Source organism: Fundulus heteroclitus, chromosome 7, assembly GCF_011125445.2.
Source record: "Fundulus heteroclitus isolate FHET01 chromosome 7, MU-UCD_Fhet_4.1, whole genome shotgun sequence".
Taxonomy (NCBI): Eukaryota; Metazoa; Chordata; class Actinopteri; order Cyprinodontiformes; family Fundulidae; genus Fundulus; species Fundulus heteroclitus.
The window spans coordinates 10,862,084-10,888,266 of record NC_046367.1 but is presented as its reverse complement, the minus strand read 5'-3'; the positions used below and the strand labels follow the sequence as shown (position 1 = coordinate 10,888,266).

At 40.6% G+C, this 26,183-nt stretch overlaps 1 protein-coding gene across 1 annotated transcript; it reads left to right on the top strand.

Annotated features, from left to right (window-relative positions):
• Positions 1-8,555: 8,555 nt before the first annotated feature.
• On the top strand, positions 8,556-9,963 carry LOC105937943 (ADP-ribosylation factor-like protein 4C). Its single transcript, XM_012879520.3, has one exon. The coding sequence runs from the start codon at positions 8,857-8,859 to the stop codon at positions 9,721-9,723; it is 867 nt and encodes a 288-aa protein (XP_012734974.2). The 5' UTR covers positions 8,556-8,856; the 3' UTR covers positions 9,724-9,963.
• The last annotated feature ends 16,220 nt before the right edge of the window (positions 9,964-26,183 follow it).

Genomic DNA, 26,183 nt, shown 5'->3' with positions numbered 1-26,183 from the left:
GAACCATAACTGTGTTTATTTGGCCACATGTTATGATCATAATCCAAGTGAAAGTCCCAATGGCATAAATCAGCAGATTATTATCTAAAATCTCAGTATTTCAAGGGGCCTGTGATGCTGTGTTGTTCAAAAAGAATCTCAGTGGGCCTCTCCTCCAAAGGGCCTATGTCCTAAAGTCTTCATCATACTTAACAGTAGATATCTGTGCCCCTATTCACAGAGAATCATGAGACTAAAAGTAGCTCTTAGTGATGTAATTTTAGGGGAAAAAAATCAAGATTTTTTTAATTTTTATTTTTACCTTTGTAACATAAAAGTTATTCACAAAGCATTGTAGGCCTAAAGAGAGCTCCGAAAGTGAAAAAAAAACAAATATGAGGAGTTGTGAGGAGGACTTTTAGCGAGCCTGTGTCCTAAGCAGGGAAGATAGTGCAAACGGAGAGAGCTGATTGGCTAATCCACCACCCAAACAGTGGAGGAAAAAAACACATAAACTTCTTTAACAATCATACAATTAGTAATATTTGAATAAGATAAACATTATCATCCACGTAGGAGGAAATTAATTAATTTCAGCGGCCCAAAAGGTTAAAGGTGCAGCTCTTGAGGATAAATAAATAATAGGACAAAATACTGAAAAATCATTATTAAAAAGTGGAGAAATGTACAAAAATGATAGTACAGAAGAATTTTTATATTATTTACAGAAAATACTCTTAACAATATATTTTTTTTTTAAGAATTGGAAAAAGTTTGCATAAACATATATACATGAATACTCTAGACAAGATAAAAGAGGTGAGAAAGTATGAGGTTGTAAACAAGATGCGTTCAAACACTTCGATGCTGTGTGACAATTATTTCATTTTGCTAAATTTCATCATCATTAAAAACTTCTTAATACATTCTAATCAGTTAATTTCTCTCCACTGATGACTAGAAGTGTGTTAGAGTTTTCTGTTTGTTTGTTTGTTTGTTTTGGTTTCTTGTACTATGAACCAATCACAGCTCTTAGAAGACATCGTCATACCTAGCAACAGGTTCAACCACACCTCCGCACTAAGATTAAAATTTCTGTCGTCTCCTTCCTCAGTCGCTCTCAGCACAAATCTGGATCACTCTAAAGCTAAGACTCCTGGGTAGGAATTTTTAGGCTACGATACGAGCTCTCTCAGAGACTATGAGAATCCTTGTGAATACGGGCACCGATTGCTTTTCTAAATAATTATTCTGTGGTTTATATCAAACTCACCTGGACTCCTGAACATCTTTGTCCCCTCTCATCCAATCTCGTCGTTCCAGTTGAGCCCAAGCCACTGCTTTGACTGCACGTGGCAAGTAGTAATTAGCAGGTATCCATTTACTGACTTATGAAAATTAACCCAGGTCTGCCGAAACTGGAACAGCATCTTCTGTCATCTTTCCAATTTTAAAGACTGGCTGAGAGATACATCGCTATACATCTTCACTTCAGGGACACAGGAAGACATGGATTATTAGATAACTTCCTTGAGACTATGATCTACTTTGAAAAGTTTCAAAAGTACTTTACTGGAATTGTTGGAGGAGCCAAAAGGGTGCCGACTGTGATTCTGTAAAAAAAAAAAAAAAAACTTTGTAGAGTTTTATTCCCCAATGAATAAATATACTCAAATTACTACTTCACTGTCTTTTTATAGAAAGTTTTAGGTATGATTACAGTGCTGCAATAAAGGATGGATTTGCTATTGGTGCTAATTTATTACGTATAGTTACACCTTTAAAAAAATAAACTTAAAAGAATCTAGAATAATATTCTTTAAACATTTAAAGTTTATTGAAACAAATCGAAGGTATGAGGTGAACTGCTGTTTCTAGCGCTTATCACTTGGAACGATGGTGGGTCAATGGCTTCTCTGTGTGCTCGGGAGAGCAGCATTATCCAGTAGGACAGAGATGATGGATCCTGGATGCCATTTGTGCTTCTGAGAGGAGGGTGAATGGAGTTTATTTACCTCCAGCGTCCTCCGGGTAATGACATCCCTGAAAATGAATCAGGCTTCAGGGACCAAACGCAGGCAGCAAAGAGCCCTCACACAACTGCAAAACAAGAGTGTTTGTGTGCAAAGAAGCAGGAGAATTATGAGCACGAGGTGTGCTGCTGCAGTTGATTAGGGAGAGCGGGAGGTGGATGGTGTTGTGCATTTGAAGGTATCCTCTCTGGAATAGTGATGAAAGAGAATTTATGTAGACAGAATCTGTCTGTCGGTACAGGGAGAAGCCATTTCCTGGAACTCTGTGTGTTTATTGGTGTTTTCAGGTTTCAGCCCTCTCCTTCATTTCCATTTCACCTCCACACCTCCATCCTACCGCTCAGCTGCTGGACTCCCTTTGGACCCCGTCGACACTGACTCCTGGGTTTTTAAGTCACTCTTTCTGTTTGCCGTCACTGTAGCATTCATACGTTCCTTTGCTGTAATGTTACAACTTTTCTTTTTTTTATTAGAATATGTATACAGGAGCCCACCCTACTATTTCTACTGTCTAGGCTTAAATACTGAAAGAAATTGACTGAAATATTTTCTCCCAGTATCACTGTTCAGTGATAAAATTATTCATCTGACAGCTGAAGGTGAAAAAAAAAAACATCAGTCCAAAAAAGTCCTGTTAGACATCGCCATCTAGTGGATGAAAGGAGAACAGCTTACCAGAGGACTAAGCTTTATAAATTTACATCAACATAAAACAAATACCAATCAATAACTGAGTGCCCCATATTGTGTGCATAGATAGTACTTCAATTTGAATTTTGTGATCAAACAGGAGGTATAAAAAGTGTCTACCCTGATGTAAAGATGCAAAGTCTTTGTAATCCACAGACTAGGGCCAATTTTTCTCATATTTAATGTGCATGCGACTCACTCAGCTAAAGCTCATAGTATCAGTATTCACTCCTCTTGAGTTCAAACCTGACAGGAATTAAAGTGAATCTGTTTAGTCCGATAATTTTTGCTCGTTTGCATCGTTTGTCACAATTTTCAAAGAGGTGACAAAGGATGAAAATTATCTAATTTTAAGGTTTTATTCAGGTGAAGGGTACAAAGAAAAGCTCCAAAAGCATTTTATTCTGTACGGTGCCATTAAAAGATAACCCTATGACGTTTTTCATTTTCTGTGACATGACAAGCAAAAGCTTCAGTAAAGTTTTTGACTTTCCGTTGAATAACATAATATTTTGAATAATTGTAGAGTAGAACAAAAACTTGTTTTTGGAGATGTCTGGGCACACTTTTGTATTTGCCCCCTTCACTTTAAAACCCTTTAATAAAATCTAGTGCAACCAATTACCTCTACAATTGAAATAATTAGTATATCAAGCTCCACTGTGTGTAATTTAGTCTCACTCTGTGATTCCACATCCTCCGCTCATGTAAGCCATCAATAGAACACCATGCCCATCTCGAAATACAGTGGTGGCAGCATAATGCTGTGGGGGTTACTATACTTCAGATGAAACATAGCCTTTTGTGAAGCTGGCTGAAATTGGGAGCTGTTACAAAACCCATCAAATTTGACTCAAATCCCTCAGGTGTCAGCTAGAAAGCTAAGGATGAAGAGAGATCTAACAAACTTTACATATATCTGCCTACTGTCTCCATAAAGTCAATACTACCAGTGTAGCACCTGGCTTAATCAATCCAATGCAAATGATTTGTAGATTCAGCATATTGCTGACTTTATTATTATCTCAAAAGTCTTAAAATGTTGTGTTTTTATTGTTTGTTGTTGTTTAAAAGCAGATGTAATCTAATTACACCAGATTATCATAATTAAGCATCTTCCACCACCATTTTTTTGCAGTTTAGTTCAGTTTTGGTTGTTCGTACAACACCAATAGTCATCCAGAGAATCAAGACTCAATGACCTCATTGTCATTATGTGATCAGCAGGAAATCTTGGTGAGACACCGGCTTAGAATTCACACAAAACAAGACACAACGTTCAAGTTGAATGCACCAACTACACTTCTGGAGAAGCTAATGCATGCAACTAGATTTAAACGTCTGAGGCAAAAAAAAGAGTTAGCAGTAACTTTACCGATGATGTAAATTACCGTGCAACTGCATGCATGTATCAGACTAAACGCTCACTGGGAGGTGTAGAGGTGTGCAAACATTCTCTAACAAAATTTTAAACGTTCAAGTCAATTGACGCTCAAGTCAAAAAGACTGGTAGCAGTTCACAGGATGATGTAAAATACTGCGCAGGAATGCATGAGAAAAACATTCCTGGAGAAGTTCAAGTGTGCAAATGGTCATGAGCAAAACATTTGAGTCACATTAAAGAACTGTGCAATTTGTTTGGTTGTCCTAACAAACACTCCCAGAGAAGCTGAAAGTGTGTAAATAGACATTAGCATGTTAGAGATAGTTTAAATAATTCTCAGTCGGATCAAAAAACCTGTGGAACCAGCAGCATCTTTGTAAACATGTAACAGACTACAAACAGGGCTGGCTGTTTATACTGTTATACTGATACTCAGTAGGCCATAGCCCTCACAACTTTGGGCAAGAAGCTGGTTTTAAGTCTATTAGTTTTTAATTTAATGAGCCTGAATGGTTTACCTGATGGAAGTGGGACAAACAGTACATTACATAGGTGGATCTTTTCTGGACTCTTGTAACATAAACTGTGTGTAGATCTTGAAGACAGTATCCCACCATGCCCTGCCATCTACAAAATCTAGACATGGTTTATGCTACAAGATCTGGTAGATGGTAATCTTAACGCCCTTTTACTCGCTTTGTTCTTGCAAACCACCACACGGCCAAGGTGCTTGTAGGGTCTACCACTAATGCCGGCTGGTACATTGTCAGCACAAACCGAAGACTGTATGGGAGGCACTTTGTAATCGTCTAGTGGTTTAGGATAAGCCCAATCAAGCCTAATTCAACTAATTTAGATAAAATACACCTATTTCTATTTCTTCTCTAAGTGTTATGTTGAAATGATCAGTAGCCAATTCATTTGGAATCAGTTTAACATTTTAAAACAGTTTTTAATGTTAACATAAATAAATTCAGGTAGTAAGGGGTTATAAGCAATTGATGTCAACTTATGTATTATACATTTCAAATACAACTCTTCACCGTTTGTGACTTTGAAACTTATAGACCTAACCAACATGACTTTACACCATCAAAGTTTATTATTCTAAACAACAAAGCATGCGTATACAGAATTCCCTCTCTTTCTCTCTCTCTCTCTCTCTCTCTCTCTCTCTCTCTCTCTCTCTCTTTCTTATTGATATTTTTCTTGTTATTTTCTCTTCTGTCTTAATTTTTACTATCTGTTTGATATATATATATATATATATATATATATATATATATATATATATATATATATATATATATATATATATATATATATATATATATATATATATATATATGAGCCACATGCTCTTTTAACAGCATGTTAAAAGAGACAAAGATTGAACTCTTGGGACAAGAAGTGTGTTCAAAGTGAGGCTTTCAAACATTAAAGCTGGTTCTCAGTCAGACAAATGAGATTTCTTGACTTATGTTGCCTTCATAAAGCCCTGAACTCCACCTCATGGAATCCTTCCAGGAAACCAACCAATTAAAATAAGCAACAACTGTCATTTCTGATAAAACATGTGAGCCAGTTTGTAAAAATTTGACTCTATATGGATTTGACAAAAATCCATCATTTTAAACTCCTGCACCCAACTTTGGTTTTGAAAATTCATTGAGGTTGTTGTATAATCTTTCCATCACTGCAAAAATGGTTGAGATCTTTGACCCTAACCCAAAGTTTTAATTTCAGTTACATGTTTTTCTGAGACATCATCTTACTGGAGAAAGGTTGCATATTGAATAATACCCTTCTCTACTTCCCCCTCATGGATAATATAAGTATTACAGTTGGTCTATGACTAATCAAAAAATGGTTTACAGTAAGTGAAATGTGAAACAGCTGAATATTTTTAGTAGAACGAGTTTTATTAGAGACACACAATGTATGATAACTTGATACATATACAATATATTGTGTAGAAAACCCATGGTAATTTATTCATTGTGATACTCCGAGTATTAAGGTACATTTTAGCAGTCAATTGGTCAGTTGTTTGCTGATGGATGCCTTGATTTAAGTTTTGTTATAAAACCAAAATCAGTAACATATGACTTAAGTTAAACTTAAATGTACTAAAATAAATCTATGTTGTTTAAAATTAAGCATTCACAGCTAATTTTAAATAACTAAAACATTATTCATAAATGTAATTTTTTTCAACACATAATATATATTTTGTAAAATAGCAGTGGGAGAGACAGTTGATAACAGATATCACAAATGTGCTGGATGTCAAGTGACATAGAGGAGTTGGAGAAGGAAGATAGCTCTGATAGCAAAGAGTGATAAAGTTCTGAGGGCACGGCTCCATTAGAGCTGTTTGGTATCAGTCACAAGACAATGAAGACAAATAGAACAACAACCAGTTAAATGTAAAAAATAGGATTAAAAAAGTCCATTATGTTGCCAAGACCTGCTAGTATTGTCATATAGCCATTTTATTGGAGGTGTCGCCCCCCTAGACATTGCCTGAACTTTGTAAATTCAGCGTTAGATCCTGAATATAGGACATCAGTTCGTACACTTTCACTGTGGAAACCATTTATGCATAGACTCTTCACAGATGAGACCCGGCATGGGAAACCCGTGGTGTGTAGGTTATTCCCTCACCAGTGAAAGAAAAGGCTACCTAGTTTACAGGGTCACTTCCCTCTAAATGGCATCAAAAGTGGTCCTACGCATGCATCCATGTGAAGAAACAAATTATTAAATCCCACATCCCATAAGATATTCAGTTCTCTATATAAAACATTCACATAATGTTTTTTTTGTTTGTTTTTTGTTTTTTTACATTTCTGGTAAAGAAAAAGACGTCAATAAAAATGGTTGAGTAGTTGAGGAAAACTTCCCTCTCTTAGCAACTGTTACCCACTCAAAGCATTTCAAAGGAGATCTGAATTCATTGTGTTGCACTGAAACAAGAGAAAAGAAAACACTCATATAGCAGTACGAGTTGGGGTTGAGAGCCTTGTAGAAAAACATATCGACATGTGGCAAGCGGAATCAAACCTACAACTTTCCTTTCACATCACCGCTGCTCAACCCGCTGAACCATGACCACCCTAACTGGTTGAAATAACTTCACTGAGATGTTTCTTCTAGCCGTCTGTGAGTCCCTGACATCTATCAGGGGGGCATCTGGCCAGCTCTTTACTTTGCTGCACGTTTTTGTACTAACGGCCCTACGTTTAATTTAAGGATCCTCTGATGTAAACGCAAACTTCATAGTAGATTCTAATATGGGGACCAGCCTCCAGAAACCATTGTGTTTTACAGTGGGTTTGAGCTTCTTTTCCTGGAATGCTGTATTTGATTTATACCTAACCTGTTCTGTGTTCCGGCGTCCAATAAATAAATAAATAAATACATTTTAGACTTACCCAGAAGACCTTCTGGCCTTTGTGTATGTCTCTGTGGCTGACATTAATCTGGCCTTCATGTTTTTCTCAGGTAGCTAAGATTTCCTCCTTGCACATCTTTCATTAGATTATCTTGCGCTCATTTCAATCCCACTGCAAACCCCACAGGGCACAACGGGCGTTCCAGGGGAGAGTCAGAAGCAGCGAGGAAAACCTCTGAGATTTCTTCGTTGTCAAGGATAAACTAAGCAAGTTAAAGCTGCCAGATTATTAATGGATGTTTAAATGATGTTCTTCATAAGTGCACACTTTTTTCATTTGTTTCATATGTTGGTATGGCTTTTGAACATTCACAGTTTTCAATAAACACAAATATTTTACTATTGTGAATTAACAATAATTTTTGTCCCATGACATAGTCCATGTTTCAGGTTTTGGCCTCTGATGTCATTGCTGTCACTCCTGCTCTGAATAGCATGTTTTGCTATGCCATGTGTTTTAAAAACATACACAATGACAATGTATATTTGTTGTTGGGAAAAATGATAACCAGAAACGCCTAATGCTGAACTTCAATGCACAAATATTTGACAATTCCCGCTCTATTTCCAATTCGTTTGCTCTGTTAAACACATCATTTCACATTTAGGGGTGGGGGGAGAGTACAAACCTACTCCACTCAGTCTGGTGAAATTAATTCAGTTAATGCAAAACTTTTAACAACCTTCCCACCTTCGCCACGGTGTGGCGCTATTGTTCAAGATGAGTTCTGCAAAGCTGCTGCTCCCTGCTTTTTGATTTCCCTGGATCTCAATCTGCTGAGTTGGCCTTTTTTTTAAAAAAATCAAAGAGGCAAAATCAATCAGATCTGTCTGGAGCTTTTTAAATCTTGGAGCCGCGTTCCAGCAGTCACCTTGACGTTTAACGTGTGGAGCGCTCTGCGCCGGATCGTCGCAGCACGCCGCCTCATTGGCAAATGTCCCGGCCTGCAGGGGTGGAGCGTGTCGGTGGGGGGTGTGGGGGGGGGGGGGGGGGGGGCTGCCTCTGATGTTCAGTCAGCCTCACAGTAGTACGGCTGCAGCGAGCAACAGGAGAGGAGGGGAGAGTCTGAGACAGAGCCGCTGGAGGACGAGGCAGCTGGGAATTGTGTTCGTGTTGGACCGACTGGATCTTTGCGCATTTCCCATCCTGAGAAGCGCTCGCTTCAGGGAGAGATTATTTGGATTCTGGGGAATTACAGACGCGTATCTTTTCTTTTCTTTTTTTCTTTTTTGCCTGTCTTTTAAAGCTGTGACGTTTTTTTTTTTTTAATAAGGAGTGTTTAAACTGTTTGGCTTTCCTCGTCATCAAATGGATGCTTGCGCGTGAGAGGAATACTAATGATCGGCGCCCTGCGTCCGAACAAGGCGCACCGCTCCCCTCTCCGCTGCTGCTGCTGCTGCTGCTGCTGCTCCTGAGGGCCACAGCAGAGCCGATCAATCAGCCCCTCACTGTCTGCCGACCTGAGGAATTTTACTGCCCCAAACCGGGAATTAATGAGCCGCGTCTGAGATTTGGAACCTTATTGCATTTCCAGTTTGGGGAGGGCGGATACAAATCCTCCTGCAGGAGGGAGGGGGGAGAGGGAAGAGACGCCAGAATGGGGAACAGCTTCTCCAACATCTCTGCTTTCCAGTCGCTTCACATCGTCATGCTGGGCTTGGACTCCGCCGGCAAGACCACCGTTCTCTACAGACTGAAATTCAACGAATTCGTCAACACGGTGCCCACGATCGGCTTCAACACGGAGAAGATCCGGCTGAGCAACGGCACGGCGAAGGGCATCAGCTGTCACTTCTGGGACGTGGGGGGGCAGGAGAAGCTGCGGCCCCTGTGGAAGTCCTACAGCCGCTGCACGGACGGCATCATCTACGTGGTGGACTCGGTGGACGTGGACCGGCTGGAGGAGGCCAAGACCGAGCTGCACAAGGTCACCAAGTTCGCGGAGAACCAGGGCACGCCGCTGCTGGTCATCGCCAACAAGCAGGACCTGCCCAAGTCCCTGCCGGTGGCCGACATCGAGAAGCAGCTGGCCCTGCACGAGCTCACGCCCTCCACCGCCTACCACGTCCAGCCCGCGTGCGCCATCATAGGCGAGGGGCTGCACGAGGGCATGGACAAGCTGTACGAGATGATCGTGAAGAGGAGGAAGTCCCTGAAGCAGAAGAAGAAGCAGCGGTAACAGCGGCCGGAGCGGGACTCTTTGCTGGTCTCTGCCTGACTTTACTGTGAGGAAATCCGGGTTCTGCCTGCTTCGGCGCCCCGAGACGGGTCGACTTCTGTTTTTTTTTTTTCTTCCACGGCTGTGTTTCGGATTCAACCTGTGAAGCCCTGCTGAATGATGCTGTTGCACACAGTAGGTCGCAGGAGGGTCGACACAACATTACACCAAAAAAAAAAAAAAAAAAAAGAAAGAAAAAAAGAGACCTCCAGAAAGTTTGTGAGAAAAAACAGGCTGGCCTGTTTTATCTGCTGCTTTAGCTACAACTTTAAAAGATTAGTTTGGATCATCTGAAGAAGACAGACGTCATATTGCAGGGAGTTGGCTGAAAAGTGGGGTAACCCTGAGAGTGATGGAGGACCAACAGCTAGCCAAACAGAGCTGATTTGAACAATTTATTGCATCCTAAACTGTAAACGTGTCTATTTATGGGACTTATTAGTCAATCTTAAACTTCTACATGTTCCCATGAGATACTTGATCCGTTTTTCACTTTTTAACCTTCAAAGTCCAATTTTTCTTGCCAAAGTTTTCAGGTTGAGGCTGTCGACTTGGCCCAGGCTGGTTGCCGGCACCAAGGGTAAAAAAAACAAAACAAAAAAAAAAACTCTGATTGATGGATTAAAGCTCATTTTAACTTACCTGACTCCGCCAGATAGATTTGCTCCGCATATCCATCTGGAAACCTTCCGTTGAAGTAATTTTGGGAAGGGGCGAAATTATTTGGTTAGCTGATTGGCCTATGTTGGTGATAGACAGGCCAAATAAACCAATCAGATTCGTCGTCGCTCGTAACAGAGCGACGACGAAAACACAACCACAAGCCAAGCTACTCTTGCTGCTGCAGGTAAAGGCTCGTTAGCTCAGCAGGGAAATACTCTGTAATTCCGATAAAACTTGCTCGATAGCCACGCTAACGCTAGTTTCATCGGCTGAAGCCGCCATGTTGTTTAGACTGAACTGACGCGCTTCCCGTTGTGTCACACCTTAATCCGCCTCAAAGCCAACGCTGATTGGACGTTCGTTTGGTGAACGGCTCCAAATTTTCTTTAACGGAGAGTAGCCAGACTGATCTGCTAGTGAAACCTTGAAAGCTCGCGAGATCAGGGTGGTCTCACGAGGCTACATTTTAACCACACTGCTGGTCAGCTGGCTGAAATAAGGCTAATACATATAGCTAATACAAAACAGACAAATGTGTCTGTTCTAAAACAACAAACAAACAGAAACATTCATGTTGTAATAACTAAAGGAGTGCCACTCTTCACGCTGATTAAAGCAATACGGTTTTAAATAACAGCAATGTTCCATTCAAATTGTTATACACTTCTAATATCTGGCAAAACAGGGGGCTTTCAAATGTAACAACAGCAACATTTTGGCAGCAAGTGTTGTGACTAGCTGCGAGCCTTCCCACCCTCAGGATTGCATCACTTCTTCAAACTCGCGGTGCTATGACGTTATGGAAAACATTGCCGATGCAAAGTTTTGCTGAACATCCCCTAAAGAATCCGAACTAACCCTTTAACACGGAGGAAGCTGTGGCTCACTGGGACTGCATTCACTGACTCTTTTATTTACTTTTATTTCCCATCCACAGGATGTGTTTGTGGAATCACGAGTTTGATTTTGCACGTAGCCCGGGTCACAGGTGCCTCGGCTCTTTCTATGTTTTCCTCACGGACATCTGTAATATGAGTTGAATATTATGGGTGCCACACAGACTGTTATTGTTTTTTTTTTATGATTATTATTTGGAGCATTGAAGTAGCCTTTCCTCTGCATGGTGGACTGAGGACAGCGTCCACTACTTTGCACTTTTCATTTGCTAACAAACCAGTAGGAAACTACACTGTATGAACAAAAGAAGCCGATCCAGGTTGTTTATGTACCAAGAAGCCAAAATTGAAGTATTTTTTGAAATATTAAAAAGATTTTAAGTCCAGAATCTGGGTAGTTTTTTTTTTTTTCTTTACATGTTGTCCCAAGCGGATGATGGGGCAGCTGGAGGTGGGATGGCAGGCTGTGATTGGTGACAAAGAGATTGGTAGTGACATGTCTGATTGATTTTAAACACGATCCCAGGTGAGGATCAAAGGTGATACGGTTCAAAGCGAAGTGTAAATTGGCATGTGAGGGGGGGAAAAAAAGGAGCCGGTTTTACGATCAGAGCATGGAGAGGAGCTTTAGAGCAAAGCTGCAGCCCGTTTGTTAAATTTATGGATCTGCATTGCGGCACAGTACTTATGGCAGCAGCTCAGATTGGGCCAGCACCCGCCCGGTGGGGGGTGGGGGGGTTACAGTTTTCAGTCTCAAGTGCTGTTTATTCTCATTTGAATGTTAGTGATTAATAGAGTGAAGGTTTCACAAATATCTTTAAGCCCAACATGTCACTCCCATCACTGCTATTAACAGGAAGCAGGGCAGTTATGACTGAATGCTTCCCCTTCTGCACTGTTTACATTTTAAGCTGCCTTGACTGAGTGCTCCACAGTAAAATAGGGCCTCCTGTTTACGGTCCTGTTCGTTTTTTCCTAACGAACGACGTACAGCGGATTCCTGCTAAATTCTTTAAGGTTATAGTCAAAGTTTAGAGAAATCGTTTCTACGCATTGGCTTTACTAGAAGGCAAACATGGGTCAGTATGAAACCCTCCAGCTGGAAACCTCCCAGAATATAGACAAGGAGTAAAAACTAATGTGGTACACGATCTGATTGCTTTTAATTAGAACAGTAAATGAACAGTTGTTCCTCTCGCTACCAAAATAACATATTGATTGTAACAGTTACAGTAATGTTCTATACAGTGTTGTTCCTGTTCCCTCTAACAATGAATGGGCTGATATTCAGTTCATCCATCCATCCATCCATCCATCCATCCATCCATCCATCCATCCATCCATCCATCCATCCATTTTCTGAACCAGCCAGGTTAAAATGAATGAATTCATGCTCCTTATATTGTGTTGTGACATTCATTTTCAAAATATACTGTAGTAGGTCATGATGTCATCTGAATGTTGATTATGTCCCCGCCCAGCTTTTTGGGACCTCGCCTTTGGCAGCTTGTTTTACTCTACGCTGTATTTAATTCTGGCCAAATCATTCATGTCTTGCAACGCTTCCCTCATCAGAAACCGAAGCGAGTATGAGGGTTTGACTGAGAGGTGGTCCACTAAAACTTTGACATTTTAGCCACTTTTATAGCATTATGAGGTTAGTGTCCCTCTTTAATAAAACCTGATTCTGTTTAAGCATGTTGGCTTCTAAAATAATCTTGTAAATTTAGGCTAAACGCTCGTAGGATGGTCTGAGAGGAAAGTTATTTAGTCCATTAAAGCGATTGCTTTTTCCTGTCATGTTTGATGGCTCTCCTGACCACGAATAATGGAATCACCACCACAACCTCTAAGTTTAAGCTACTAGTTCTGGCGATTAAGGCATGGGCCTCATTGTTATTGTTCCATTTAAGGCAAAGCGGAAGGTATTATAGGTAACTTTGAAGTGAGAGGAGAGCAATACATTAGCAAAACTGGGTCGTCACAAAGGGTTTGTGCGCCTAACCGCTGAACCATGCCTGATCCTGCATACACACAGTCACGTGTCGGTCGCCTAGATCTCGCTGCGCCTCTTTTGTGCACAAAGTACGCCAGAAGTGTGAATCGAGATTTATTTCTTCGGCTCACTCTGAATACAACGGCGTTACGTTTTGTCAGGGTGAGCTTCTGTCTCTTCAGGTGCGTCGCATTAATGCTTTGATGCATTGAGCTCATTCAAAGGGCTTTATTCTGTAGTAACAGTGTGAGGGAACATTTTAGTAGATATGCATCAGAACTTAGCAGTCATATTTTCACTGATAGAGGCTGTGAATTAGTTTGTGAACAACCAATTTTAAAGAGATGGAGATGGTTAGGGGTGTGGTCTGCTTAGTCTGCAGTTATCAGCATAGACGTGTGATAGCTGAGCTGGATTTTCAGTTGGATGGTGAGGAAAATCTGCCAGGCTCAGTCAGTGTTTCAGATCCTGGGGACATTCAATTGATTTCTCCAATTTGAAACTCAAAGCACAAAGTTTGAACTCGCAAAATACTTGCAAGAAGTGGCTCTCCGTTTTGTCACTCTTGAGTATCATGTAACAGCTTGTTCAGCTCGTCACTCTGAACTCTGTTTACATCTGTGCTACTATAAAGTGTCCAAGGCTGAAACAGAATATATGTTTCTCTTTGTTTCACAACAGTTAAAATATAAGTTAATTAATGAATAGGATGTTCTTGAGGCGTCCCCCTAGTGACCCGTTCATAAACAGACTTAACGTTGATCATTCTTAACACAAGACAGCCTGAAATAAGCTCAAACTGTGGTCCACATCTAAAAATAAAATACCATGGTTTGAGCCTCACTTCTCCAGAATAGACTTCTTGTGATAACACTGTCTGGAAGAGTTGAATCAGCTGTTGCCACAGGACAACTGTTACTGAGAAACAGTTTTCTTTCTTATTTTCAAAGATTTGGCTTTTGGCACTCAGGAAAAAAAAAAACCAGAATGGACATGAGTCTATTCATAGTCATCATAGCCTAAATAAATAAATCTAAGCTTCTGGTTAATCAGGAACTTTGTTTCATTATCTTGTTTCAAACATAACTGTCTAATTAGGTTTAGATCCAGGGGTGAGATTGAGCTTTGCCTAAAATCGTCTACCTCATGGTGCTGCATAAAGTATCTAATAAATTTCAGTATTTCACAATTTCTGCATCTACAGTGGTGCAAAAAGCTAACTTGCATCAGGATATGACAAGCAAGCAAAAAAATCTGGAAAAAAAAAAAACAGCTGACAATGCATTCCATTTGTCAGAACATCAAAAACTGAAACTCCAAGGCCCCCCACCAACCCTGGCCTACAATCCAATATGTCTGCTGTACTAATAAATCAGATTAAAACTTCCATACAAACGATCCAATTCTGTTGTGTGTGTGAACCAATCACAGTTTGTGAATACTTTGTTTTTGGGTGTTTCTATCAGTCTGCAGCTGTGTTTGTACTTGAATCGCTGGATTGTTGATTAAGTTCCTGGCCAATCGTTCCCTCAGAAACAACTATTGAAGTTTACAGATTATCAGACAATAACATCTCTTTTCATGGCGCTGATAGTGTAGCAGTAGGCCCTCTGAGTTCAAGATAACCTACTTTGTAAAAGGCTAGTTAAGGAATATATACAGTAGTTGAGCTTAACACATGTTTTATACTGAGGAAACTAGAGAGAGAGAGAGAAGAAAAAATTCCTTTTAGGTTATCTGAAAAATTTCTCCAAATGACAATCTATAGACAGAAACAAAAAGAAAGGCGCTGTTTCTGCGAGTGAAAAACTCCCTTTGAGAAATATTGTGAGAGATGCTTGTCTGAAAAACAGAGTGGTTCCCCACAAAAAAAACCCTGTTATTTGAGGACTACCCATCACCATGGAAACACCATACCCCACCAACCCAGTCTGGCCTCTATAGTTCAAGCAGGAAAAAAGAAGCTAACACATTTTGCCTCTTATATAAGCCTCCACTTTAACAACTGCTTGTTCTGAGACTGTATAAAATATAGCAGCCGATTTCCTTAAAGTCATGAAATCTCTGACAACAACAAAAACCGCCAGACATTTCAACCATTTTAGAAATCCCGTATAGTTGTTACACATCTTTTCTTTGAAGGTTTAGATGATTTTAAGCTTGATCAGACCCTTTAATTAACGAACCATACATAAGCGTTACCAGGTTGCATTAACCATAACACTGATATGTGTAGAAGTTGTCACTGCAGGAAAAGGGCTCATGCTAACAATTTTCTGTATCAATAAGGTGTGAAAAAAAAGAATTCAGAGGAAGGACACAAACTGTAGGAAGCTATTCAATTCAATTCCAAAGGAAATGGAAATTCTTCACCTTCTCTATCCAACATGTTTGTGTAGAGAACGTTCTCTGGGAACATTTGGTCAAACCGTCTGCACATCAGCAAAGTTGCTCAGTTTGAATCCTTTGGGCTTTCAACATCTGTGTCAACAAGTTGGAATTGGAAATATTTTCAGGCATGCATGCTAACTGCTTCTATCAGGAGATACTATTAGCTTGAATTGTAAACTCTAAATAATTCTGTCATTTTTAAGTTAGTCAAATTCTGTTTTTTATCTAGCTGTTGCTACCAATGCAAATAATTAATGACCACTTACAGCAGGAAGCACAGAAAGCGCAGCTCATATTAGTACCGGGAGGTCAGAGCTTCACAAATCTCGGAATGGGGGTATTTCTGTTTTCAAGAAATATTTATTCAAAGAGCTAAAAACACATTTTGTACAATCTGAGCAAACTTTGCCATTTTTTTATTGCTATTTATTTAACCTTTATTTATACAGGTATTCTCATCACATGTCCTGAATTTCCTCAATGTGGGACAATAAAGGTATTTCCACTGAGATCCAAGATCTCATATTTAAGAGAGAAATCGCTGATAAAACAAAGGGAAATCTAAGGGAAAGCTGTTTCTTGCAGGTCCACATGTAGATTTAAACCTAGGTAGAACGTACATTGACTAAAATCGTAATGTTCAGGGCCAAATCATCTCTGTTTTGTGATCAGATCACTGATGGTTTACACCAGCTTGGATTTCGCTACAAACAAACATGTACACAGTTGGAAAAGTCTTTACTGTTTAGCTTATGCGAAGTTTGCTCCTTTAAAGTGGTTTGCTTAAGCCCTAAATCCCTCCTTGTGAACCACGCATGGTGTTCTGCTCTGTGAGCCAACAGCAATTGATTTAAATCTCTGTTGCGCAGGGTTAAAATGGTGTTGTTATCTGTTAGAGGGGAAAATCAGAAGTAATGGGCAGGGATCCAGTTTCCAGCTGCCTCCTATTTGATGTCAGTTTTGTAGCAGCTTAGTGTGTCTTCATGTGACCCATTTGTCAGCCTGAAACGCGCTCGAGCTGCAGCTTGACAATGCTCTCGCAGCCACAAGTGTACAGCACATTTAGCAAGTTGAGCAACCTCTATAATGTATACAGCCACCATGCTGAAAGCTTCACTTTGTCCAGAAACGAGGCCTTGGATTGGTCAACCCTAACCAGCAGCTGGAGGGAAGTAGAGGTCCAAAGAGGAGCAGCAAATCAAGCTGTCACTGCCCGGCTTTCAAAGTGACCCAATTATTTGATGACCTGATTCTCTTCTGGGCTGTGTCGCATCTTTTTCAGCACCTCACGCAGCCGGAATGAGCTCAGGTTTTTTGGATCTGCTGCTTACACGTTCAAGGTCTTGAGCACGAGACAGGGGAGAGTGGAGACTTTCAAATCCTTCCTGGGATTCTTCCATTCAATATGTTGTTCTAGGCGTAACTTCAGCGAAGGCAACGCGATTGACAAAACGGTAAAGTGTAAATCTGGCAAGGACCAAAAAGGTACAGCTCATCATGGGTTATGAAGTAACATCTAACACCGTATTTGTATTTTATTACAGAGTAACCACACCAAGTTCGCTACGCCACATCTGATAAATTTTAGCGCTCCAGTTGATGCTTTCAACCCAGTTTGGATGTGTCGTGTGGAAGTTCACTGAGACGGGACATACTGATGGACTCCAGCTCCGCCAAAATGTTGATGTTTTTGAACAGGTTTGAAAAGATTTGCTGCTGACCAGAGGCAGCCAGTGTGACATATTTTTTGACCTGCATCTGACCTTAGGGGGTGTGGGTGCGTTGCCCTTTAGTCCTCAATGCATCCGGGGTTAGGTTCCCGCCCAACTGCTGCACCTCTTCCCTCTAACTCTCTGCCCCTTTCCTGTTGGGTTAGTAGTGACAATAAATCTTCAAAAGTCAAAAATGGAACCCTTGAAGAATTCTAAGCTTGAGCTTTATCCCAGTTTTGTTAAATCAATTGTAATGATTAAATGTGGAGTTACACTTAAGAGAACGCCGTCTCCAGTCTGGGGGAATCCCCATCAAACTGATCTGATCGCTCTGAAGGTTGAGGTAGTTCGCGAGCAGCTCTCCTCAGTGATTGACCTCAGCTTTCCAGGTAATACTCAGGGTACATATGTGCTAGATCTGTTTTTATGTCAGCTTTACTCTTTCCCCCCCACCCCCTGTGTCTCTTCTCAAAGCCTTCTCTTCAACATAAGCTTTGAAGTCCCCATGAACTTATTTGAATTCTCTCCTCTGCTTCTTTGTTGCTCGTTGTTGGTGTCTCCCACTGCTCTCCAATTATCTCCTTAAAGCAGGAACAGAGCTGTCTGCCGCTGCCAAACAAGCGGCTGATTACAGACCGGAGAGCCTTTGAGCTGCTTTAGAAATTAAAACATAATAAGCCGACAGTGGAAAAGCTGTCAGCACCAATGGCCAGCCAGCCAGGAGCTCTTTGTCACCACGAAAGGCTGATTTGGCTGTAAACCGTACTCGTTAACTTCAGGAAAGCAATGTGATATTAGGAAATGGTACTGTAAATCCTTTTTTTAAAAAAAAAAAAAAAAAACAATACTTACATTCTGTCCTATGGTTTTAACAGAAAAAATCCCCCAAGCAACACATGGAGGTTACATTTTATGGTAGAGCTGAATGAGAGATGATTGGTCACTTTTGAGGGTAAGAAGACTTGGCTTCTTCACCTCCATGCTGTCATGAAAAATGCAGAGACTTGGTTTGTGTGGGAGGTTTATCTTAAAGCGTCTGTCCCCGGTGGATCAGCTCTCTGTTGCTCCTGCAGCTGTTACTGTGCATTCAGAGTGCTGATAAGCCGCTCATTGTTCGTATCTCCCCGCCATATATAGGTCATGCTCTTATTGTTCTGCCTTCTCCTCGCTCTGTAGGCATTGCATGTGTGGGTATGTGGTACTGTTGTCTAAACAATGCACAACAGCACCGCAGGATCGCCTCCAGCTGCGGCTGAGGCTCCTGTCACCCAGTAAAAAGCTCCCAGAATCTCTGGACCGCGGGGGGGGGAAAAAAAAACACAACGCCCACAACACTGAAGTCAATGCGATGAATCACAGATTCAATTTTCTGTCAGACATCAATGGGAAGCACCTATCCATCCTGTCATTTCCTGTATTTGATTCATCCTAAAGATGGGGAAGTGCTTACCCTAACCGTCAGTCGCCAGGAGACAGATAATTGCCTGTCTATTAGATCGGCAACATGAGCAAAATGAGATAAACAACGCAACGACGGGCTCACACTCTGGGACAGTTTACAGCAGCTAATTACCCTGACTTGAAGGCTTTTGGACTGCGGGGGGGAACCTGGAGTATCAGCCTCACACATACAGCAAGCATATACTAATCCAGTCAAGAATTTGCCACGTAGGTAACACGTTTTTTGGACTATGGGAGGACTCTGAGGTACCAGATGGCTGGTGCTTAACAGAGCTAACCACTGTTCCACCGTGGTACAGCTCATGTTAGCTCTTTACTGTGTTTTCATAGGGCAAGTGGTAACGAATAAATAAATAAACGCGTCTATTTAGAGCCAACTTCGGCTTTTTTCATGTTGATGCTAATTCACAAGCATCCCATTGAAAATGGGAGTGTCCACCACTTCCAACTGCTATTTAGCTTTACCCATTCTTCGATTTTTTTTGTAATCATCATTTATTTAAATAATCTTACAAGCAAAAACATTTAGAAAATGACCCGAGACTGTTTCCGACAGGACATCAGTTCTATCAGGGAATGATTAGGATAAATAGATTTTTTTCTAATTCTAAAAGCCTTTTTAGAACTCGGGTCACATTCCCACACCGGTAAGTAACTCAGGTTCCAACGTTCTCCCTGAGCATTGAAATAATGTTGAGTGGAAGCTGGAATCAAAGCTTCTGAATGCTGGATGACTACTTTCCCCACTGAATCACAGCAACACAAAGTTAGTTTATATAATGTAATGATGTTAAATACTTTATCTTTTTTGTCTTTTTCTGCTCAGCCTCTCATTATTCCCGTTTAGCTCTAAAACAGAGGTTAAGAAATAAGGCTGTTTAACCCACATAACTTTTTTGTTTTAATAAAAATTGGATGGTTGGTTAAAACATCTTTAGGTTTAAGCCCAGCAAAGTGTCAACCAAGCAAACACAGATCAAAAGAGAAACCTATGTCAACTCTTGCAGTCTGAGGCATTTCACCTTTATATACATAAAACTGGGGACCAGAGTCTGAGCTGTGTGTAGGGCTGAGTCTAACCATATCTAGCTGGTATTGCTCAGCTTCACATGCACAGACCAGCTCGGCCTCCTTACCTGCCAGTAAGGTGACATTCCATTTCCCTAGAAGTAGATTATGATGAGACACACCCAGACCCCTTTCCCTCCCTGGCATTTGACTTCCATCACACCCAACCTCAATTTCCCTCCCAATAGGTGTTGGCCAGACATTGAGAGGGCTTTCTATAGTTTTTTTTAACAAGGTGTTACTAAGTCTCTTGAGTCAAGGCTCGACCACCAGATACTCACTAACAAGCTCCCACTTTTCCTCAACCCCCTCCCCTTCAGGTCTTACTCCAAAGAGTTCCACCTTTCCAACTAATATGGCCAACATTTTACTACTGTTGGGCCATTAACACATATCGTCAACTAACATTGTGGCTATTAGGCCAGTTTATCATGGGAGGACCTCCCACTGGCCGATACCCCAGACAACATGACCCTGGGACTGTTGAACTCTCCACCAAATAAACCAAATACAGGTGTTCATCCCACTCGTTCTGTTGAGAGTCCCTGGTAGTGAAACAGACCCTGAGTATGATGCTACCACCTCCTTGTTTGACAGTACTGCATTTTTAGCTCTAAAAGCTCTACATTGACACCTATAAGCACACTTCTGGCAGCTGCGGCCAAATAATTCAAAATATTTGCTTCATCCATAAAACTTTCCTCCAGGAGGCCTTTAGCTTGTCCATATGAGCGGATGCAAATTTCAGTAGAGCTTGAAGGTATCCATCTTGGAAGTTCTTTCTTGGTCATCACCGTCTGTCTATTGTGAAGGTATGTTCACATCACTGTGCGACAGTGAAATGGCTGTTCTAGTATCTTCCAATTTTTTTTTCATCTTTTTTGGTTCTTAGGTTGCTCCCAAACATCGCGAACCATTTCTTTTCCTTACTAGGGTCAAAGTTTGGGTACGATGTGCTAAACGTATGTGGTTGGGTCCTCCAGTCAGACAAAGACCCTAAACACAATATAAAGCTGGGTTTGAAAAGAAAAAAAAACAGGCCAACATTAAGCTATGAACTAGTCATTTCTGATAAGAGTGGTCACCTATCCAGAAAATAACTTCTCATTGGAACTGTGTATAAATGTGTCACTCTGCTGTTCTGCATTTTTAATTTCTATTGTTAAATTTATTTAGAATAAAGACATCACATTTCTGTTGAACTAAGAAGCTGTGTCTGTAGCTGGATTTAATCACTCATGTATCATGTGAGGGAAGATTCAGGTGGTGAGTGAGACCTTAGAGTTTAAGATCACACAACACAGCATAAACTCCAGTTTATGCTGTGTTGTGTGGCTCTTATTCCCCCAGGCCGGTGATGTGCTCGGCAACAGACTGATGAATGTGTCGCACCGCTGCTGAAGTTTAGTCTGAGAGCAAAAACATGCCTCTATATGGAGACAAGGCCTTCAGGGACATGCAGGCTCCTCCATCCACTGCCGTCAGCTTGCCCAGACTATTCATCTTGGCACCAGGACTCGTCCTTCACCGGCACCACACATACACTCGTGAAATGGTGCGCCGTTCTTTTTTTTTGCTTCCTGCCCAGAAAAGTGTTAATGAATTATGCATTCAATCAAATGACAAAAGAGGCCTGTCAGGCTGTGCATAATCAAACAGCAGCTCGGTGAGGCTGTCAGTGGACATCCATCATTAACCTTAGAACCAGGGAAATTCAGGCATTGTCACATTAAATATTTGCATTACAGCTCGGAGTCTAGACTCTTGTGTCTCTTTTAAGTTAACTTGCAGAATGAATTTTAGTGGATCATTTCACTTAATTAGATTCCTAAAATTAAAACAGAATCATATATATATATATATATATATATATATATATATATATATATATATATATATATATATATATATATATATATTTATATATATATATATATATATATATATATTTTTTTTTTTTTTTTTCTTTCAATTAATCAGTAAATGCTTTCTTATCATGCTAGTTGGAAGCCTTCTTTGTACCCAAGAATAGAGCATTTAATAAACGTTGTTCTCAAAAGGATCCTTCCTTGCAGTGGCGTGCATAGACATTTTGGGGGGCAGGTGTTCAAGTGGAGAAAAATGGCACCATGTGTGCAGCGGGTAACGCGACTCATATATGGAGGCATATAGACCTCGAGGTGGTTGACCTGGGTTCGAATCTGACCTGTGGTCCTTTGCTGCATGTCTCTCACCCCCTTCCTGTCAGCCTGCTGTCCCTAAAAAAAAAAAAGCTCCATGTGCAATGCCAGCACATGGAGCTGTTAGGCACAGCTTCCACATCATGTAATAATGCCGATTTTAGATTAATAGTCATATGTTGTCTGATGCAGATTTTTAATCATGTTGAACACAACAGGTTGATTTCTCAAACAAACAAACTGGCAACAACAGAACAAAGTATTAAATTGCCGCACCACCCGTGGAAAAATATATTCAAAACAATCATGCATTTTAGGTGCATTTTACAATGTTCTTAGGATTAATAAAGCAAGAAAATTACTATAAACTGATCATAAGTTAAATTAGTGACTCACAACCAGCCTTTAAGCTAAACTTTCAGGGTCAGATTTCGGGGTCAGAAACTTACATTACCCTAATTTATTTTTTTCTTTTTACACAGTGAGCACAATGCGATTGTCTTAACTACATAGTCTGTACTTTGATCACAAAATATATCATCTGCACCATACAACCTTGGGTTGTACCAAAGCAGGTTACCCTGAGAAATTTACCAGGTATGGGTCACGTGAGTTATCTTCAGAATTATAAGTAACTACTGAAAATTCAGCATAAATCTATAATCAGAAAAAGAGTAATGAAATATTTGTAGCCAAAATTAACCCGACAGCAGAGAATATGAAGAAGTATCACATAAATCTGCATGAGGCCAGTGTGATATAGGACAGAAAATATTTTTGGAAAGTCATCTGATGAAAGCTACTGACCGCTATGTTAAAATTCACTGTCCATGTCATATTTTCACACACACAGAAATACTTTAATGAACTTTATCACAGAAATTGTTAATAGTCAATACCCTGCTCATTTGGCCCAAAATGTATTTAAATGAAATGTTTAACAGACAGAGCTAACTTGTCTTTTGTATTTGCAATAAAAAAAAAAAAACATTAACAAAAGAGATGTCATGGGGGAAATTTAGCAAATACAATAACTCTGTCTATGTGATGCATTTAAATACATTTAAATCAAATAATCTTTTTCAAATTTAAGTGCTACATTTGAAATGTTCTCCGGATACCTAGTGACGTGGCCATAGTAGCAGGAACGCATCCTCAGCAAGCTTAGATACTTATGAAGCAAGTGCAGTTCAAACCTTTTCATCTGAGGGTAGGACAAAAATGCACGGGGTTTAGTTTGTCACCTGGAAGGTTAGACGAGCCTCCACCAGGCCAGGGCTCCAACATATAGCAGCGGAGATGAGAGGAGAGGGGGGGAGCTGCTGCTGTACCACCACGTACCCGTTCACCTCTCTGCTTCACGCTGCACGTTCACTTTGAGAGAGGCGGGGCACTTATTGGGTAAATTTACATAAAATGTGGTGCATTGGTAAAATAAGCTCTTGAATCCAGAAAAGATACCTCGCCACAGGCTCTACACTGTAAAGGATAAAATGAAAAACAAAGAAGAAATAACGGCACTTTTTTGTACAGAAGAAAAAGGGCAGGTGCTCCAGCTCCACCTAGAGTCTATCTGTGCATGTCCCTGCTTTATTAAAACACAATGTGTTGGCAGCGGGAGAAACCAGAACGACCAGTAGAGTTGCCTTTACTCGGGATGTGACAGCTGAGAGAGCACTCATCCTGGCCTGTATACTGATACCGTTGCTCGCAGTTTCATTGTGTTCGACTGAAATGGAGAAAAACCTGCCTGAGCCTAAAGTCTTCCGCCTGCTCTGGTTTTTAGATCAATAATCACAAATAACAGGTGTTTGTTGGGGCTTCAGCTCTGCTGCCATTAATAATTTCCACCGATCACCCAGAGCCTGAAGGAGGCGGCGAGTGGTGCATTAGTTTTGTATTGAGCTATGAATTAGTCATCTCAGCTCTGTGGCGGCGTCTTTGATGTTGGAGTATGCACAAGAGTTTGGAGGGGTTATCTGGAAGTCAGAGTGGTCGGCTGAAAGTGTGATCATGTAGAGCAGAAGGGAAGGGGCTCTCTGCCCAGCTTGCCCCACCGCATGTCCGGGAAAGCCTTCCTTCTTGCAGGGGGGGGGGGGTCTTTCAGATGGAAATTCAGCAGAGGTTTCTGTTTTGCCCCAGTTTTTGTTCACTCGCTGAGCTGCCTCCCACTCCCCGTCTCACTGTCTCTCTTTCTCTCTGTTATTTTTGTCACTCTGCAGCTTTCGAGAGGATTCGGGTTTTTCCTGTTGTTTCAGAAATTTGACAAATCACTGGAGGATGTGGACCTATAGGAATGAAAATTCAGCCTGCTATGGCTGGAAGCAAAGACTGGATGCACTCAAGCTTCTTTGCATAGAAAAACACAACATAATTTTTAGGCTGAACAAAGTATCCATTAACAAAAAACACATATTGTCTCTCGGTGGGGGAAATTACTACTCCAAATGGTATGTTTGATTCAGTTCCCTGTGCAAAGATCTCTTTGTGCAATCCAATGAAACACCCGCTCCCATGCTCCTGGCTGTACAGAACCTTGCAAACATATTCACACCCCTTGGAGTTTTTTTTTCCCTATTCAACCACAAACTTCCATGTATTCCTATTGGAGTTCTATGTGCTAAAATAGCACATAATAGTACAGTGGATGGAAAAAAGGTTTTTAATTCTGGATTGCATTTATATTATGGCCCCCTTTCTGTAATTCCCATAAATAAAGTTCAACGCAACCAGTTTCCTTCAGAAGTCATCTCATTAATACAAAGAACATTTGTAATTTAAAGCAAGTATGAACACATTTTCCAATACCTCAGATACTTGTTAAAGAACATGCAAGAGTATAGCTATTAGAAAGACCAAATGGCCTATTATATCTCTTGAGCAGTTTCAGAGATCCACAGATCAGGTGGGACAATCTGTTAATGGACAATTTTGGCTTTTATATACAAGATTGGTACGAAGAAAGCCATTCTTGAAATGAAAATGTTAAAAATGTAGGAGACACAGCAAACATGTAAAATAATGTGCTCTGGTCAGTTGAGAACAAATTGAACCATTAGATGTGATGATGACACGGCATCACTCACATGGCATAGGTATTACAACAAGATTCATATTCATATTTATATTGGCTCCGTGTGGATGTAGCCTCAGAGGGAGTGAATTCAAATGAACAGCACACTTTTCAGATTTTCTTTTGTAAAAAATTACATTTTCACTTAGTCACACAGGAGTAAAATGTTAAGACATTTTCAAGAATGTGTGATGTGTCCACAATGCACCTTCTTGTTTTATATATGGCAGTTTTATGTGCAGGTAGAGGGCATACCAAAGCATTTATCGTATATGGCTCTGGCTCCCAGACATGAAATCTGCTGCTGATAGGATCTCTGCATGATCGCAGGCGGAAGATTTTAGGTTTACGACTGTGGCTAATAATCTGAGTTTAAAGACGCTACAATATTATATATCAGTAATAAAGAATGAAACGAACTTTAGGCGGAGCTGTTTTGGAGCCTGGTCCCAGTTTTTGGCCATTTCATAAATCCGCTTAATGTTCTTTCTTTAAACTAAGGTTTTTTAATGGGTTTCTGGCCATATTTTCAACACACCTGGTTTGTTGCTCCGTCTGAAAAAGACTTTGATCCAATACCTTTGCAGGTGTTGGCTTAACAACAGGAAGCATGTAACACTAATTGCCCCCTACTGCTTGACAAACCGTGAGAAAGCTTTGTACTTCTGCCAAGCCGCGCGTGCGTGTGTGTGCGCGAGCGCGCGCATGTGTGTGTGTGTGTAAAGGATTGGGGAGACTGCAGAGGTATATTTTGCTGGTGTTTGTCTTGTCATCAGGATGAAAGCGGCCATATCAAGAAACAATGGAGAAGCGAAGCAAAAAAAGAACTCATGACATGGGAATTAGACTATCGATTGTGGGTCAGCCTCTAGTTTAGTAGGTCATAAAAAAGAAGCCGCATTACAGTTCTTTAATTTTCCTTATTTGCTACCTAGGTTGCTTTATTGCAATTTTCAATTGTGAGTGACCATACCTACCAAT

Coding starts and splice junctions, on each gene's coding strand:
- LOC105937943 (XM_012879520.3), top strand. CDS start 8,857: ATGCTTGCGCGTGAGAGGAATACTAATGATCGGCGCCCTGCGTCCGAA.